The sequence below is a fragment of the Nerophis ophidion genome, linkage group LG27 (assembly GCF_033978795.1).
Source record: "Nerophis ophidion isolate RoL-2023_Sa linkage group LG27, RoL_Noph_v1.0, whole genome shotgun sequence".
Lineage (NCBI taxonomy): Eukaryota > Metazoa > Chordata > Actinopteri > Syngnathiformes > Syngnathidae > Nerophis > Nerophis ophidion.
The window spans coordinates 5701005-5719726 of NC_084637.1; the positions used below are offsets into that span (position 1 = coordinate 5701005).

General features: G+C 39.5%; 1 protein-coding gene across 1 annotated transcript in view; it reads right to left on the reverse strand.

Moving 5' to 3' along the window:
- pwp2h (PWP2 small subunit processome component) overlaps positions 1-17581 on the reverse strand; it is a 32578-nt gene extending 14997 nt beyond the window's left edge. The window contains exons 1-12 of the mRNA XM_061889246.1: positions 17407-17581; positions 14141-14253; positions 13937-14031; positions 13765-13864; positions 13538-13681; positions 13331-13466; positions 8945-9186; positions 8715-8858; positions 2997-3067; positions 2786-2922; positions 2562-2710; positions 2342-2489 (exon numbers count right to left, since the gene is read on the reverse strand). Coding sequence (XP_061745230.1) covers positions 2342-2489; positions 2562-2710; positions 2786-2922; positions 2997-3067; positions 8715-8858; positions 8945-9186; positions 13331-13466; positions 13538-13681; positions 13765-13864; positions 13937-14031; positions 14141-14253; positions 17407-17424 — 1497 coding nt within the window. The 5' untranslated portion in view covers positions 17425-17581. The remainder of the gene's footprint in view (positions 1-2341; positions 2490-2561; positions 2711-2785; positions 2923-2996; positions 3068-8714; positions 8859-8944; positions 9187-13330; positions 13467-13537; positions 13682-13764; positions 13865-13936; positions 14032-14140; positions 14254-17406) is intronic.
- Positions 17582-18722: the final 1141 nt, after the last annotated feature.

Genomic DNA, 18722 nt, shown 5'->3' on the forward strand with positions numbered 1-18722 from the left:
TAGCAGCACTATTTTGTAAGTACTGCAACTTCTCGATGTTCTTGCTGGGGATCCCGACAAAAAGTGAGTTGCAGTAGTCTAGCCTAGTAACTTGTCCTGGGTGTAACCCGCCTTCCGCCCGAGTGCAGCTGGGATAGGCTACAGCACCCCCAAGAAGGACAAGCGATAGAAAATGGATGGATCGGCTTTGATTTAAACACGTTGGTATTTGCCAGAGACCTACTGTGTCTTGGGACTTATTTCCTGAGTTTGAAAACAATAACAGACACAACAAAATATTTTTCGGTAGTAAAATTACTGTATTATCAACAATGGTAAATATCTGTATTAATATAAAGATCTACTATAACAGTATTATTACTGTTGATATTTGTATCAATACAACACCCTTTGTTTACATTCAAGAGCTCCACCTTAGCGGTTAGCATGGCTTATTGTATCCTCCTACAGTGTTTAGTGTAAAATGTTTAGCTGTTTATCGACCTCCAGGGATGATACTCGTAATAAACATAGTTTATTTTCCGCCATGGAGGCGAGAATTATTGACTTAGAAGTGGCTTTGCACCGTGGAGGAACATAAGCTGCTACCAACAATGCTACAGTGAGTTGAGGACGCGTTCGTTCGCTTGTCACTGTAAAATTTGCAGGATACGCTTCGAATATGTCATCAACATGGCTTAGTGGTTAGAGTGTCCGCCCTGAGATCGGTAGGTTGGGAGTTCAAACCCCGGCTGAGTCATACCAAAGACTATAAAAATGGGACCCATTACCTCCCTGCTTGGCACTCAGCATTAAGGGTTGAATTGGGGGTTAAATCACCAAAAATGATTCCCGGGTGCGGCACCACTGCTCCCCTCACCTCCCAGGGGGTGATCAAGGGTGATGGGTCAAATGCAGAAAATAATTTTGCCACACCTAGTTGCTATGTGACAATCATTGGTACTAGGGATGCACCGATTAATCGGTAACCGAATATATTCGGCCGAATATGGCAAAAAAAGCCACATTCGGCCTTCGGTGGAATGAGTTAAAAACAAGGCCGAATAGTGGCGTGTGACGCAATTTTTTGACGCGGTGACGCAATCAACCAACGTGCAGTGACGGGGTGACGTTGGGATATGTTGTGTACCTGTATAAGTGGTTACAAGCACACACTTAATTGAGATTTAGTGGGGCCTCTGTTTACATTATTAGCCTGTTGTGTAGGCTACCTGTATAAGTGTAAGAGGTTACAAGCACACACTTAATTGAGATTTACATGAGCCTTCTGTTTACATTATTAGCATATCTACTGTGCCTATCTAAGCAGACTTTTGCCAAAAGGACAATAATTCATTTGTTGTGGGTTTATCCACTTTAATGCACTTTATTTTTTTTTTGGAATGCATGTTTTGTTTGAAGGCCTAATATAAATGAAAAACGTGCTTTTTTTGAAAAGCAAAGGCTACTGGAATATTTAAAAAATGTCAATATTCAATAGAAAATTACTTTATTTGAAAAACATGTCTAAATATTTATTCTAGGCTATTTATGCAATATTTAAAAAATTGTGAAAAACTGCATTCATTATTCGGTATTCGGCCTTCGGCCAAGCGTTTAAATTTTATTCGGATTCGGCCACAAATTTTCATTTCGGTGCATCCCTAATTGGTACTTTACTTAATCACGATTGAACAACAGTTTTAAAAATTCAATCGTCGACCAAATGTATATCATTTATATCAGGGGTAGGGAACCTATGGCTCTAGAGCCAGATGTGGCTCATTTGATGACTGCATCTGGCTCTCAGATAAATCTTAGTTGACGTTGCTTAACACGATAAGCAATTAGTAATTCCGCTAGTAATCACAGTGTTAAAAATAACGTTCAAAATATAAAACATTCTCATGCATTTGAATCCATCCATCCATTTCTATCGCACCTGTTCAAGATGTCAAAAGTATTTTATTTATTATTGGTTAGCTTCAGAATAACAATGTTATTAAAAAGAATAAGAGATGCACGCAGGGAAAGTCCAAATAAAAGATGAGGCGTAGAATTCTCTTGTCAGACCCTGGGACGACAATGTACAAGGGTACAGGTCTACGGGTTTCTCCTCATTGAGCTAAATTGAATCCTGTCTCTGTTTAATTCCTTGCTTCTTGTCTGTTTAATAGATGTCATCAGTGTTTGAACCTGACAGTTTTATTCGGAGTTAAAAATATTATACGGCTCTTACGGAAATACATTTTAAAATATTTGGCTTTCATGGCTCTCTCAACCAAAAAGGTTCCCGACCCCTGATTTATATCATCTATAGTGCGCAACCCTACAACCAATGCTCTGAAAAACAAGTGCGCACCTCCAGAAGTCTTCCGGTCTGCATGGACCACAAGAAGATCTCAAAGGAATCCTGAGCTCCTGCGCTCACCAGCTCTCCACTGGCATCTACTGCGAGGGACGAGAACTGTGCAGGCCGAGGCGACGTGAACGTGCGGAAGTTTCGGTACCTTGAGCGGGTAAATAAAAGGAAGTAAGATCACCTGATCGGTTTATAGGGCCGTAGTTTCTGACGCAGTTACCTGTGTAGGTCAAACGCTCGAACCGTCCCGTCCAGGGATGCGCTGACGACAACAAAGCCACTGGAAGTAAATGTGACGTTGGTGATGCTGCTGGTGTGCTCCGTGAATGTCACGAAGCAAAGGCAGCTGTTGGTGTTCCAAACTTTGACCTACAAAAATAAACTTGACTGTCACTCCCAATTTTAACATATATCTCGTCATTTTCTTCTTCTGGTCGCGCTCACTTTTCCATCATCTCCCCCTGTGGCGATGTACTGTCCGTCTGGCGAGTAAGCCAGTGACGCCATGTTGTTGAAGTGTCCTTGTTGCTTGAAAACGTAGGATTCACTCTGCCACTCCCACACCAGCAGTTGACCCATCCCTGAAATGTCGGCATCAGTTCAGCCAAACGTGAAATTCCCAAGATAAAAAAAATGTAAGAAAAACAATTCTCACCTGAGCAGCCAAATGTGATCCAGTCGCCGGAGTTGTTTAGAGCTACGGAAGTGATCCTGCGGTCTGAAATACTAATCAAATCAAACTGCATTTATATGAATGAATGAATGAAATAAGTTTATTTCGGTCATATAATCAATCAAATCAAATCAATCAACCATTGTGTGTGATCAGTTTTACAGTACATGTTATATGTATACAATAATGCACATTTACACATAAAAAAAAAGAAAAAGAATGACCAAAAAAGGAATAGGCTGAAGCCAAAGCTTATATTTGCCTATCCTATACCTTCACAGAGAATTAGATTGCCTGGAACATCAACATAAAAAAGTAAATAAATCAAAAATCCATGGGATGAAAGTAATTGTGACTATATTTTATAATTTTGAATTATTTCACCTTTCAATGTTTTCTTAAACCTTACCAAATAATTGCATGTCTTCAGCTCATCACTGAGCTTGTTCCACCATTTAACTCCTAAAACTGTAATACATTTGTATTTTATATTTGTTCTCGCTTTACCCATTTCAAAAATCGATATCCCCCGTAAATTATAGTTTTCTCCTCTTAAATGAAATAGCCTGAGAATACAAGCAGGAAGGCTGTTGTTCTTTACTCGAAATATAATTTCCATTGTTTTTAAAAACACAATGTCGGAAAATTTTAACACATTTGAACTCATAAATAAGGGATTGGTATGTTCATAGTAGCAGGCTTTGTGTATTATTCTAATGACCCTTTTTTGAAGTTTTATGATTGGGTCTATGTTTGTTTTATAAACATTTCCCCAAATTTCAACACAATACGTTAAATATGGAAAAATAAAAGAATGATACAACATATATATAGCCCTTTTCATACACAAAGTACTGTATAAAAATAATTAAATTATAAAAAAATTGGAGGAAGAGAAGAAAACATATGCATACGCACACACGCATAAAGCATTATTGACAATAATAAGCGCTTTGAGTACCTTGAAGGTAGAAAAGCGCTATACAAGTACAACCCATTTATCATTTTAATAACGACACAATAACAAAACATGGCAAGGCACTGAGGATTTTAGGAAAAACGCCACCTATGAAGCATCTAAAAGGAGAGACACTTAATTTGACAAAATAAACATTTCCATTTGCAGGTTTTTGCTGAACAGCCTCTGTATGGATGGGTTTTGTTTACATTATAAATGGGTTCTATTATGCAAAACCAACTTTTCCTACGGCGGCATAGCTCGGTTGGTAGAGCGGCCGTGTCAGCAACTTGAGGGTTGCAGGTTCGATTCCCGCTTCCGCCATCCTAGTCACTGCCGTTGTGTCCTTGGGCAAGACACTTTACCCACCTGCTCCCAGTGCCACCCACACTGGTTTAAATGTAACTTAGATATTGGGTTTCACTATGTAAAGCGCTTTGAGTCACTAGAGAAAAGCGCTATATAAATATAATTCACTTCACAATTCACTTCTTACATGTTGGTAAAGTTTTTTGTGTATTTGGGCTCTGCAAAAGCCTCCAAAAATGTGAAACAAAATCATGGAGGCATGGCAAATATTATAATAAAGCAACCTTATCTTCTTCAAAACCCATCCCAAACAGAACTGTTTAGAATTTGAGACTTAAGTAACATATTTGGTCTTAGTTACATAAGCAGATAACTCTGTATATGGTAGAGGTTTAAGCAAAGATCTTTGCACAAGTCCACCATTTTATCGAAGTTGTAAGTTCATTAATTTTTCCTCTATCCTCTCGTTGTGGGGCAGACTGGCTTATACATGCATTCAATGCTGTTGCCATTTATAATACAAATTAGCATACTGTAGACTCGTTAAGGAAGCGCTAAAAACTACCACAATGCCTGGAAGAGGACTTTGCCACATAAATTAGACTCCGCGTCCCGAAGAGACAGTCAGAAAGCGGCTTATTTAAATCTGTAAAACAGTATATAAGCAAATGTTTTGACCGAAGCACCACTGTTACATGTTATGTAGACCAAAACAAAGTGTTTTAAATGTATAGAAAACATTATAATACGACCCCTTAAAATCTATACAAGTACCAAGTATGTACTTTAAAACCAACAAACTAAAAACTTTTTTATTGTCATGAAATTTTGTGAAATTCAAGTTGAACTGACATGTATTTAAAATACATAATTATATAAATTCTATGTTATCTCAGTAATATTCTCAGGGCATTCAAGCAATCGCAACTGAACTGTTGGGTTGTATTAGAAGAAGTTTCTCCTCTCTCTATATTTGATCAATCTAAGTCTAAGACTCCATCTGACCAGTGAGTCTATGAGGAGGAACTGAAGACGCCTTCTTGTATGGGAGACGAAACGTCTTCTAATTTGCGTTTGATTGAATTCCACGAGAAAAGAATGACCTGGATGAATAAGAACATCCATAGAAACCTAAGTAATTCATTCAAAAATAAGTAATAAAATATACAAAAAAAAAAAATGCAAAAATTATTAAAGCGATACAGAAAATACATAGAGAATATGCAAGACGCGACTAGACAGATAGATAGATAGATAGATAGATAGATAGATAGATAGATAGATAGATAGATAGATAGATAGATAGATAGATAGATAGATAGATAGATAGATAGATAGATAGATAGATAGATAGATAGATAGATAGATAGATAGATAGATAGATAGATAGATGGATGGATAGATAGATAGATAGTACTTTATTGATTCCTTCAGGAGAGTTCCTTCAGGAAAATTACATTTCCAGCAGCAGTGTACAGAGTTGTGATCAATTTAAATAAAAGTAAAAAATAAATATATTGATAGTATTGATAATACTAATATTGATAGTCGTAATTCCGGGGGTTCATAATTGCAACTTTGCTTACCTAACCGTCATTTGTGCATGATGAGGAAGTGATATGTTGTTGTTGTTGTGGCCAGCCTAGCTCTGCGGTGACAGCAAAGTTCTGCTGGCATGTTAATGGCAGTAACACACTTAAAAAGAGCGTCAGACTATGTGATTCTGTCGGGACGCTACATTAGTTACAAGACCCAGAGCCAGTTTAAATTTAGGCTACAAACATGTTTGTACTCCCTGCGGCTCAAATCCAATTAGGCGGAATATCTTGGCCGTTTGTTATTTTATACATTTTATTTATTTATTACATTTGAATCTTTTTATGGGATATCTTTTTGCACTTTGTTTAAGGCAGGGGCGCTCACACTTTTTCTGCAGGTGAGCTACTTTTCAATTGACCGAGTCGAGGAGATCTACCTCATTCCTATTTATAATTTATATTTATTTATTTATGAAAGAGACATTTTTGTTAACAAGTTAATGGTGTTTAATGATAATACAAGCATGTTTAACACACATAGATTCCTTTCTTTCATGAAGACAAGAATATAAGTTGGTGTATTTGATTCTGATGACTTGCATTGATTGGAATTAGACAGTGGTGCTGATAACGTCCGCATTTTCAAATGGAGGAAAAAAAAAAGTCCTCCTTTCTGTCCAATACCACATGAAAGTGGTTGGATTTGTCATCTCATTTGTCCAACTTGCATACTGGTTTTTAAACACTTTGTTATGAGAGTAGCATATGTGTGTGGCCCTTTAATGTCTGGCAGCAGGTGAGTGACGTCAGTGACTGTGCGGGTGGGCAAGCAAGTGAGAAAGCGGTCGCTGAGGGCGGGGGAGAAATACATTGGCATCAAACTCCGTAGCTTGCAAGCTTGTGCACGCTAGCTTTCTGAGACTCTTATTTTGTTAGCACAGGCAGGATGAAACAGGTCTTTTATGGTGAAGACAGGAACTGTGCAGTCGGTCTTTAGAGTTTTGACAGTAGGTCAAAACTCTAGAAATAAAATGTGTTTCTCTGCGTCCGCCCTGTTAGTGATTTTTTTCTTAAATATGAGCTCGCAGCAGCCAGCGTCATCTCACAAGATCCTCAGGTGCCGAGAATGTCAAACAACTGACGAAAGTGAAGTCTTGGTATGATTGATGATTGCGCATTTTTATGTCTATTTTTTAATGCCTGGCTTGAGATCGACTGACACACCCTCCGAGATCGACCAGTCGATCGCGATCGACGTAATGCCCACCCCTGGTTTAAGGTTTAATGTTTCCAAATACACAGGAGAAGATGTTATAATCTTAAGTGCCACCTCCTACCTCCCGTGTTGAAGACTTAAAGACACAGAGTTATTCTCTTTGTTGCTGCAGGCTGGGCAGACGCATCATCAGGGTTTTCAAGTGGGCTCCTACTCTCATGGACGTTTCGCTGACTGGGCCCACGACGCCTCAAGTAGGTTCCGCGGTGCATTCTGGCGTCCCAAAAGCACCCCCCTTTGCATCTAACCAGCCTCAGCATGAGTATTGATTTATTTTGGTGATCAGAGGGGGGTCTTTCCTCCTTAGCCAGAGCCGTTGTTAATTGTTATTGTAGTATTTTATTAATTCCACTGTATTAAAATGTACATGTGACTAGGGCTGGGCGATAAAACGATAACGATACATATCGCGATAGACATGTGATCAATATCAATAGAAAATGGGGTCGATAGAACGTTCGATAATTTCACTGAGTTCTGTTAGAAAAAAAATAGTAAGAAACGCAGAGCGGGAACCGCACGGCATTCTGGGGGGTGTAGGCAAAGGAAAGGCTTTAGCCTCTCGACCTATCACGGACCGCAAGGCATTCTGGGAAATGCTAACAGGAAAAAAAAAAAAGCAACGATTGATTGATACTTTTATTAGTAGATTGCACAGTTCAGTACATATTCCATACAATTGACCACTAAATTGTAACACCCCAATAAGTTTTTCAACTTGTTTAAGTCGGGGTCCACGTAAATCAACGAAACGGGAATATGAGCGCGGCAGCACGAGATGAAATTGTAAATAAAAAAGGAAACCAGTTTGGCAGTATTTTGGATTGTTTAAGTCCGATACGAATCAGAGTAATACTGTCTGCAAACTTTGCAAGGTCGTAGTCCCGACCAAGTCTTGGAACACGACAAACTTATTTTACCACCTTGAGCCGCTCTCACCCGCTGGAGTACAGCGGCAAACAGCCACAACATCAGCCGGTGCAAGTGGAACAGCACCGGAGCGGCAACAACAGACCACCATCGAGAGGCACTCGGCAGCAGTGCCATAAGACAAAAATTTTAAACATTATAAAGAAATAAGGGATGCAGGGGTGTGTCAATTAGCGAAGGACATGCTACCGCTCAGCATAGTTGAGAAGTCTGAGTAAGCATTTATTTAATGTCAATATTTGCACATCGACCAGTATTTTCATTTATTTGACTGTTTTTCTTAATGCTGACCTCGTTCCAAAGGTTAAAGGTTATATTTAAAATAAAAGTATTTAAATTCAGCCTTTTTTCTCCTGGTCTTTATTTAGAATATTTTTTTTATCGATAATTATCGATATCAACTGATATGAAACATTTATATCGTGATACATTTTTTAGTGATATCGCCCAGCCCTACATGTGACACTGCTTTGCACTATTTAAGAATGTGTTTATCTTATGTCTTTACAGCACTTATGCCAACTGAGGTTGTTTTGAAATGTTCTGTATAAATGATTCAACTGAACAAGAAGTTACTTTTACAACATCATTGCGAAGCATGTGTTGCAGTTTGCTGGGACTGCATCCATTTGGCACTGAAATGACTTTATGGAACCGGGTTTCGGTGCTCACCCCTCTATGCTTCTTACCTGAGTGAGTGGATGAGGTTGAACTCCGGCAGTTCATGCAGGTGGAAGATTCCAGAGGCGAAACCCGTCACCAGGATGTGAGTGGGCTTGTGGTAAGCAGCTGCTGTCAGGTTATTAAAGTCGCCTTCTTTGTTGAAAAAATGCCTTAGGTGTGGAATAGAAAGTGTATCACTTACTCGGAAATAAATGCAAGAGAGAAATGTGAAATTTTAATCTGAAAGTTAGCTTACTTGCTCATCTGCTTGTATCGGACATTCTTAGTTTTCTCCTTGTTTTTGAAGTTCTGAGGTTTCCCTCGGATGACCTGCCCTTCTTGAGCTTCCTTCTCTTCTTCTTCTTCTTCCTCTTCGCCCTGGTCGTCCGCCTGCGACGGCATCTTGGCTTCGTCCGTTTTTTTTGTCAAAACGAGGCCGTCCAGCTCGGTGTCACTCTCCCAGATACACAACGTCCCGTCCTGGCTGACTGTGTACAGCTGTCGACAAAAGCACAATCATGAGGACTCTTCTATCCGATGTGGAAAAACTGAAAATCAACAACATTGTTCTGCATATATTTCTTTCTAAAGAGTAAAAAAAAAATGGCATCAGGACTTCTGTTTTTAACACAGCTATTACACACTTGGACTGCCAGAAAATAAGCAAATTTAGCAACTTTGTTGTGATACTTAGCAAGTATTTAGACCCCTCTATATTCTGTTTTTCACATACAGTGACTAGCAACAAACCTAGTGACTTTTTATGGTCTTATTGAAACTTTCGGAAACTAGCATGAAAGCAGGGGTAGGACATCAACATCGCAATATATATTGCAACCTTCTGCAATAATGTATCACAATATTTTATTTAATATATAAATGATAGAACCGGGCTTCACGGTGGCAGAGGGGTTAGTGCGTCTCACAATACGAAGTTCCTGCAGTCCTGGGTTCAAATCCAGGCTCGGGATCTTTCTGTGTGGAGTTTGCATGTTCTCCCCGTGAATGCGTGGGTTCCCTCCGGGTACTCCGGCTTCCTCCCACTTCCAAATTCATGCACCTGGGGATAGGTTGATTGGCAACACTAAATTGGCCCTAGTGTGTGAATGTGAGTGTGAATGTGGTCTGTCTATCTGTGTTGGCCCTGCGATGAGGTGGCGACTTGTCCAGGGTGTACCCTGCCTTCCGCCCGATTGTAGCTGAGATAGGCGCCAGCGCCCCCCGCGACCCCGAAAGGGAATAAGCGGTAGAAATGGATGGAATATCCTACTGTGCAATATTACTTTCGAGTGCAATACGTCCGACACTGATTGTTATTTATGACACTGATTGTTATTTATCACTTCGGTACTCTTGTCTTGTTCTGGGGTGGTTTAGCTCGGTTGGTAGAGTGGTCGTGCCAGCAACTTGAGGGTTGCAGGTTCGATTCCCGCTTCCCCCTTCCTAGTCACTGCCGTTGTGTCCTTGGGCAAGACACTTTACCCACCTGCTCCCAGTGCCACCCACACTGGTTTGAATGTAACTTAGATATTGGGTTTCACTATGTAAAGCGCTATATAAATATAATTCACTTCACTTCACTGTTCTGTATGTTGTACAGTATCCATCCATCCATTTTCTACCGCTTGTTCCCTTTTTTGGAGTCGCGGGGGGCGCTGGCGCCTATCTCAGCTACAATCGGGCGGAAGGCGGGGTACACCCTGGACAAGTTGCCACCTCATCGCAGGGCCAACACAGATAGACAGACAACATTCACACACTAGGGCCAATTTAGTGTTGCCAATCAACCTATCCCCAGGTGCATATCTTTGGAAGCGGGAGGAAGCCGGAGTACCCGGAGGGAACCCACGCATTCACGGGGAGAACATGCAAACTCCACACAGAAAGATCCCGAGCTTGGATTTGAACCCAGGATTGCAGGACCTTCGTATTGTGAGGCAGAGGCACTAACCCCTCTGCCACCGCGAAGCCCATGTTGTACAGTATTTTTATTTTTATTTTTTTATTTTTTATTAAATCAACACAAAAACACACAAGATACACTTTCCATCAGTGCATCAACCCCCCAAAGAAAACCCCTCCCTCCCCCATTCACACCCACTCACACAAAAAAGGCTTGTTTCTTTCTGCTACCAAAATTCTGGTTCCCACAACATATATAACACAGTCTGCAAGGGACACAGTCCCTGAAACACACATGATTGTGTGTGTCGCCGGTCCACTAACACTATCATTAATTACTATTTTTTATGTAATTGTTTTATATGATTTGACTTTCTTTTTTATCCAAGAAAATGTCATTGTTTTCCTTTTTTTTAAATCTCATTTTATTTTATTAAAAAAAAAAAAAAAAAAAAAAAAAAATCACCTTATCTTCATCAGACCAGGTTGTTAATGAAATTAGACTTGTCTAAAAGGTTTTTAAAACCAGGTCCAGTCCAGACAATGTCCAAGTCGGGCTCAGCAACACACACCCTCATCCATGTACAACAACAAAAATTAGGGAAACAACAGATTGCATATAAGTTATAAACAAAATTACATTTTCATGAAAAGCATTTGTGTATAGTCCATATTATGTCCAAGTCAGACTCAACACACGCCTTCATTTTGTACACTTAAAAATAGGGAACACAACAACAGATAGCATATATAAAGATGCTGAGATCATTATCCATGCGTTTGTTACGTCTCGCCTCGACTAATGTAACATATTATTTTCGGGTCTCCCCATGTCTAGCATTAAAAGATTACAGTTGGTACAAAATGCGGCTGCTAGACTTTTGACAAGAACAAGAAAGTTTGATCACATTACGCCTGTACTGTATATACCTTTATATACATATATACATACATATATACCTATACTGTATATACCTTTATATACATATATACATACATATATACCTATACTGTATATACCTTTATATACATATATACATACATATATACCTATACTGTATATACCTTTATATACATATATACATACATATATACCTATACTGTATATACCTTTATATACATATATACATACATATATACCTATACTGTATATACCTTTATATACATATATACATACATATATACCTATACTGTATATACCTTTATATACATATATACATACATATATACCTATACTGTATATACCTTTATATACATATATACATACATATATACCTATACTGGCTCACCTGCACTGGCTTCCTGTGCACTTAAGATGTGACTTTAAGGTTTTACTACTTACGTATAAAATACTACACGGTCTAGCTCCATCCTATCTTGCCGATTGTATTGTACCATATGTCCCGGCGAGAAATCTGCGTTCAAAGGACTCCGGCTTATTAGTGATTGCCAAAGCCCAAAAATAGTCTGCGGGCTATAGAGCGTTTTCCGTTCGGGCTCCAGTACTCTGGAATGCCCTCCCGGTAACAGTTCGAGATGCCACCTCAGTAGAAGCATTTAAGTCTCACCTTAAAACTCATTTGTATACTCTAGCCTTTAAATAGACTCCCTTTTTAGACCAGTTGATCTGCCGTTTCTTTTCTTTTTCTTCTATGTCCCACTCTCCCTTGTGGAGGGGGTCCGGTCCGATCCGGTGGCCATGTACTGCTCGCCTGTGTATCGGCTGGGGACATCTCTGCGCTCCTGATCCGCCTCCGCTTGGGATGGTTTCCTGCTGGCTCCGCTGTAAACGGGACTCTCGCTGCTGTGTTGGATCCGCTTTGGACTGGACTCTCGCGACTGTGTTGGATCCATTATGGATTGAACTTTCACAGTATCATGTTAGACCCGCTCGACATCCATTGCTTTCCTCCTCTCCAAGGTTCTCATAGTCATCATTGTCACCGACGTCCCACTGGGTCTGAGTTTTCCTTGCCCTTATGTGGGCCTACCGAGGATGTCGTAGTAGTTTGTGCAGCCCTTTGAGACACTAGTGATTTAGGGCTATATAAGTAAACATTGATTGATAGCATATATGTTGCTGTTGTTGCATATCTATAAACATTATTACATTTTCATAATAAGCCTTTAAGGATTTCCCATCTTTTTTCATGTTTTTTGGCATCATTATCGTTGTCAATCATGTATCTTTCTAAAGTTAAAAAATACTGAATAAATGTTTTAAAAAAAGTAATACTAAGTGAATATCTATTTTTGGCCTTAAAAATAAACCTTTTACCAAATACTATAATTAAATTGACTAAGTCATGCTTGTCAATAAACTCTCCTAAAATAACAGAAACTACATCAAGCTTCATAAACAAACCAATCCTTGAACAGGTTTTTTCAACTTCCACCCAAAAAGAAGACACAATATGACAATACCAAAACAAATGCAGGGTGGATTCAGATTCCTGACAGCAGTTGTACAGTATTTTGTATTCCTATAGTGTTTTGTATATTGTACAGGAATGCTTATTATTTGTATTGGATAGTAGTCTGTTTATTTTAATTGTTCGTTTTTCCTTTATCACCTCGTGTTATTTATTTTTACCCCATATTTGTTCCCACTACCGCACAGTTGGAGTCCTTAATATCGTTATATGCAAATACAATGACAATGAAGTGAATTATATTCTATTCTTGGTAACCCACTAGCACAAAAGGATGGTAGTTCTGTGGGAAATACTGAACAACTCACATCCAGGCTGTCTCTCTCGAAAAAACATCCCACGATGACGTCTTTGTGTCCACCCAGTGAGTAGTAGATGAGGTTTGTCCAGCGCTCCGCACCAAACACCCAAGTGGACATGTCTTTGCTGCCGACCACAAAACACCTGCGAAAGAAAAACAAAAAACATTCTTTTCCTGCTTGTAGTTCTCCAAATATTGAGCGCCTCGGACTTACTTGGAGTCATCGGTCCAGTCGATGCATGTGGTTTCATCATAAGGGCCGTAGTAACTTTTGTCCAACACAAACGCGTTAAATTCCCGCTGTTTCCCAGGAGCGTGATACATCAACGCAACGTTCTCCTTGGTGACGACAAACTTCCTGTAAGCAAGGAATAAAACAATGTTATGTACGTACATCTACACATAGCGGTTGTGGATGTACGCCCTATCAGACACCGTTACCTCCCGTCCGGTGAGAAGCGGATGCTGTTGACAGGTTTGTGAAAATGAAAATGATGAAGGACGGCACGCGTGATGAGACTGACCAACAACGCTGCGCCATCTGAATGTTATAAAACATACAGGATTAGTTCTCACAAGGTCTCAAAAAAATTAAGAGTGATTTGTTGAGTACCTTCATCCACCAGGATTGCCAGGTTCCCATCTGGAGATACACCCACACTTGTAATGTTCTTTGTAGTGGAAACTGGTAAAGTCTCTGATGTGTTGCTGAAGGACAGACACAAGTATTGGCATCCCTTTTAAATGGCTCAACATAAATGGCACACCACTGATGTATTAGATGTAATAGAGATGTCTTTAGATGTATACCACTTACTTTTTCAGGTCAAAAATGGAGACTCTGTTTCCAACCGGACTGATTACAGCGTTGCCATCTTTGGAGAAATTTAAATTCCCCTGACGATAAACCGCTCCAAGCAGATTTGAAAACTTCAAACAAAAAAAGAATAGATTTTTGTTCAAAGACTGAATATAGATCGGGGGGCCACATGGAGAAAAACCTACTGGGGCCGGACTGGTGAAATCACGGCACGATAACTTGAAAATAAAGACAACTTCCGATTGTGTTCTTTGTTTGAAAATAAAACAAGCACATTCTGAAACTGTACAAATCATAATGTTGTTGGGGTTTATTTTTTTACACTTACATGTTGCGGTTAATAGTATTCTATCTCTATTTGTCGCTATTTATACTTTCTGAATAAATTATGTGATAATGTTCATCAGTCAACTCATTGGTATTAATATGCAATCCATCAAGATGAAAAAATATCAAAATCAATTTACAGGATGTCATTTGTGTAGTTTGCTCATTTTCCTTGACTGGTGCTCTGGTTTATTTATTTTGTTTACATATGTAGCATCATCTGAAAGAGCCATGAAAGCCAAATATTTTAAAATGTAGTTCCGTGAGAGCCATATAATATTTTTAACACTGAATACAACTGTCAGGTTCAAACACTGATGGCATGTATTAAACAGACAAGAAGCAAGGAATTCAACAGAGACAGGATTCAATTTAGCTCAATGAGGAGAAACCCGTGCACCTGTACCCTTGTACAGTGTCGTCCCACAAGAGAATTCTATGCCTCTTAACAACTAAATGCGTGCATCTCTTATTCTTTTTAATAACATTGTTATTCTGAAGTTAACCAATAATAAATAAATGGGTTGTACTTTTATAGCGCTTTTCTACCTTCAAGGTACTCAAAGCGCTTTGACACTACTTCCACATTCACCCATTCACACACACATTCACACTGATGGAGGGAGCTGCCATGCAAGGCGCCAACCAGCACCCATCAGGAGCAAGGGTGAAGTGTCTTGCTCAGGACACAACGGACGTGACGAGGTTGGTTCTAGGTGGGATTTGAACCAGTGACCCTCGGGTTGCGCACGGCCACTCTCCCACTGCGCCACGCCATAAATAAAATACTCTTGACCATTAATGCGACTTCTTGAACAGGTGCGGTAGGAACAGATGGATGGATTAAAATGCATGAGAATGTTTTATATTTTGACCTTTATTTTTAACACTGTGATTACCAGCAGGATTATTAATTACTTATTGTGTTAAGCAACGTCAGTTAAGATTAATCTGAGAGCCAGATGCAGTCATCAAAAGAGCCACATCTGGCTCGAGAGCCATAGGTTCCCTACCCCTGATCTACACAGATACAAACAATTGCTATTGCGACATCTAGTGGACACATTTAGAACAGCAGTTTCTTTCATTCAAAAATTTCGGCTCATTTCTATACTTGGCAAACTCCTCCTAACCTGACTCTCGCCAGATCCTTGTAGTTCGCTACAAGGATCTGGGACATCTAAATAGGTGATATAATTTAGAAGGCGGGGCCTTGTAAGTCGCATTGCTCGCAGTAAGTCGGACACGTTTCCAGTGAGGGTTGGAGTCCGCCAAGGCTGCCCTTTGTCACCGATTCTGTTCATAACTTTTACGGACAGAATTTCGAGGCGCAGTCAAGGCGTTGAGGGGTTCCGGTTTGGTGGCTGCGGGATTAGGTCTCTGCTTTTTGCAGATGATGTGGTCCTGATGGCTTCATCTGGCCGGGATCTTCAGCTCTCACTGGATCGGTTCGCAGCAGAGTGTGAAGCGACCGGGATGAGAATCAGCACCTCCAAGTCCGAGTTCATGGTTCTCGCCCGGAAAAGGGTGGAATGCCATCTTCGGGTTGGGGAAGAGACCCTGCCCCAAGTGGAAGAGTTCAAGTACTAAGGAGTCTTGTTCACGAGTGGGGGAAGAGTGGATCGCGAGATCGACAGGCGGATTGGTGCGGCGAATTCAGTAATGCGGACGTTGTATCGATCCGTTGTGGTGAAGAAGGAGCTGAGCCGGAAGGCAAAGCTCTCAATTTACCGGTGGATCTACGTTTCCATCCTCACCTATGGTCATGAGCTTTGGGGTACGACCGAAAGGACAAGATCACGGGTACAAGCAGCCGAAATGATTTTCCTACGCCGGGTGGCGGGGCTCTCCTTTAGAGATAGGGTGAGAAGCTCTGCCATCCGGGAGGAACTCAAAGTAAAGCCGCTGCTCCTTCACATCGAGAGGAGCCAGATGAGGTGGTTCGGGCATCTGGTCAGGATGCCACCCGAACGCCTCCCTATGGAGGTGTTTAGGGCACGTCCAAACGGTAGTAGGCCACGGGGAAGACCCAGGACACATTGGGAAGACTATGTCTCCTGGCTGGCCTGGGAACGCCTCAGGATCCCCCGGGAAGAGCTAGACTAAGTGGCTGGGGGGAGGGAAGTCTGGGCTTCCCTGCTTAGGCTGCTGCCCCTGCGACCTGACCTCTTATAAGCGGAAGATGATGGATGGATGGGTCTTGTATTTTATTGAATGAACCGCTTATCCGTTATCTTGAATGTTGTTAAAAGAAAAGGTGATGTAACACAGTGGTGAACATGCCCTTTCCCAACTACTTTGGCACGTGTTGCAGCCATGTAATTCTAAGTTAATTATTATTTGCAAAAAAAAAATACAAAGTTTATGAGTTTGAACATCATATATCTTGTATTTGTTGTGCATTCAATTGAATATGGGTTGAAAAGGATTTGCAAATGATTGTATTATGTTCATATTTACATCTAACACAATTTCCCAACTCATATGGAAACAGGGTTTGTACAAGGATCTGGAGAGAGTCAGGTTAAACTCATCCTGCCTGCCGTATAGACCTGTTTGACACCTTTGCTGTACATTGAAAAATCTAGTTACTTATTACAATAAGTGTGCATATTTTACACATTAAAAAGTTGTTCACAGTGAAAAGATACAATAAAATAACATTATGATTTGGAAAAATAAGCTGCATAATATTTTTGCAGGCATACATACATTACATATGTACAGTATTCACCCCTGGAACACCCTTATTCCCTCTTAACATTTCTCTATAGAAATCCAGACCGATTTCAAATAATGCAATGAAACTACAGGATTTATGAACAAATAAAAAGTTGATATAATGTTAGACTGCCATGCATTTCATCAACGTTGTCATTCATCGTCTAATTTCTACTACTGGGGAGAAAGCGATAGGTTTTCTGACGAGCACTCACCTTATAAGCAAACTTCATTGCTATCGATAGTCATGTATGTAAGTATAAAGACTTTAGTTATTTAAATGTATACATTTATTAATACTTTGCAGGCTAAAATCCCGGCGGCTGCTTCTCACCCTCGTGTATGAGATGTGTTGACACTTGACACTTCCGCTCCGAGTGGAGTCGTCAGTGCCAAACATACGCCCTCTGGCGGCAAGGAGGATGGTCAGTGTATGTTTTGGTTTGGTTTATTTTCATCATTTTAAAATTTAATTTGACATCCAAAAAAAAATGTTTTACTTGATTGTTATACTTCATGTGACAAAAATCTAAATACCAGTAAGCAGAAACAAAAAACTGACCAAAATCTGATGTTTTTCTACGACACCGGAACCGGAAGTTGCTGCTTTTGAAGACGAGGCTGCGTTTTAAAAAATAAATAGCGAACCCGACCTATTTTTTGTGCCATTAAAAATATAATTAGAACCTTACTTTAAAACGCTTTCCACCTCTAACACTCTAACAAACAAAAAGCTGTGAAAATTATGATGCTGTGCTCCAAAATTGGATTATTTACGGAACTTGAGTGAGCCTATGATTTTACACACACATATACACACGTACGTGTAAAAATGTGTTTGTGTGTGTGTGTATATTTAAACATATATATATACATATATACATATGTGTGTAATATATATGTATATACATATATATTAATAATAATTAATTAATAATAATTAACTACTGTTATATTTTTATTCCCATTGTTGCTTTTTAGTTTTTATTCTTATTGTAATATTTCTCTATTTTGTTTCCATTTAAACCCCCATTATTTGCGTTTTACTTTTATTTAAATTGATCTCAACTCTGTACACTGCTGCTGGAATTTTAATTTTCCTGAAGGAACTCTCCTGACGGAATTAATAAACTACTATCTATCTAATATATATATGTATATATATATATATATATATATATGTATATATATATGTAAACAAACATTTTTTTTATTTGAATTGTATACTTCATGTGATAAAAATAAAAATACCAGTGAGCAAAAACAAATAATATATATATATATATATATATATATATATATATATATATATATATATATATGGAGTATATAGTCGCTTTATTGCGCTTATAACCCCTTGCGCTGTTTTGTACTGTTTTTTTTTGGTTTCTTTACTTGTTTTGATTATCATTATTACGTCTTTGCTGCAGTCCTGGGTTCAAATCCAGGCTCGGGATCTTTCTGTGTGGAGTTTGCATGTTCTCCCCGTGAATGCGTGGGTTCCCTCCGGGTACTCCGGCTTCCTCCCACT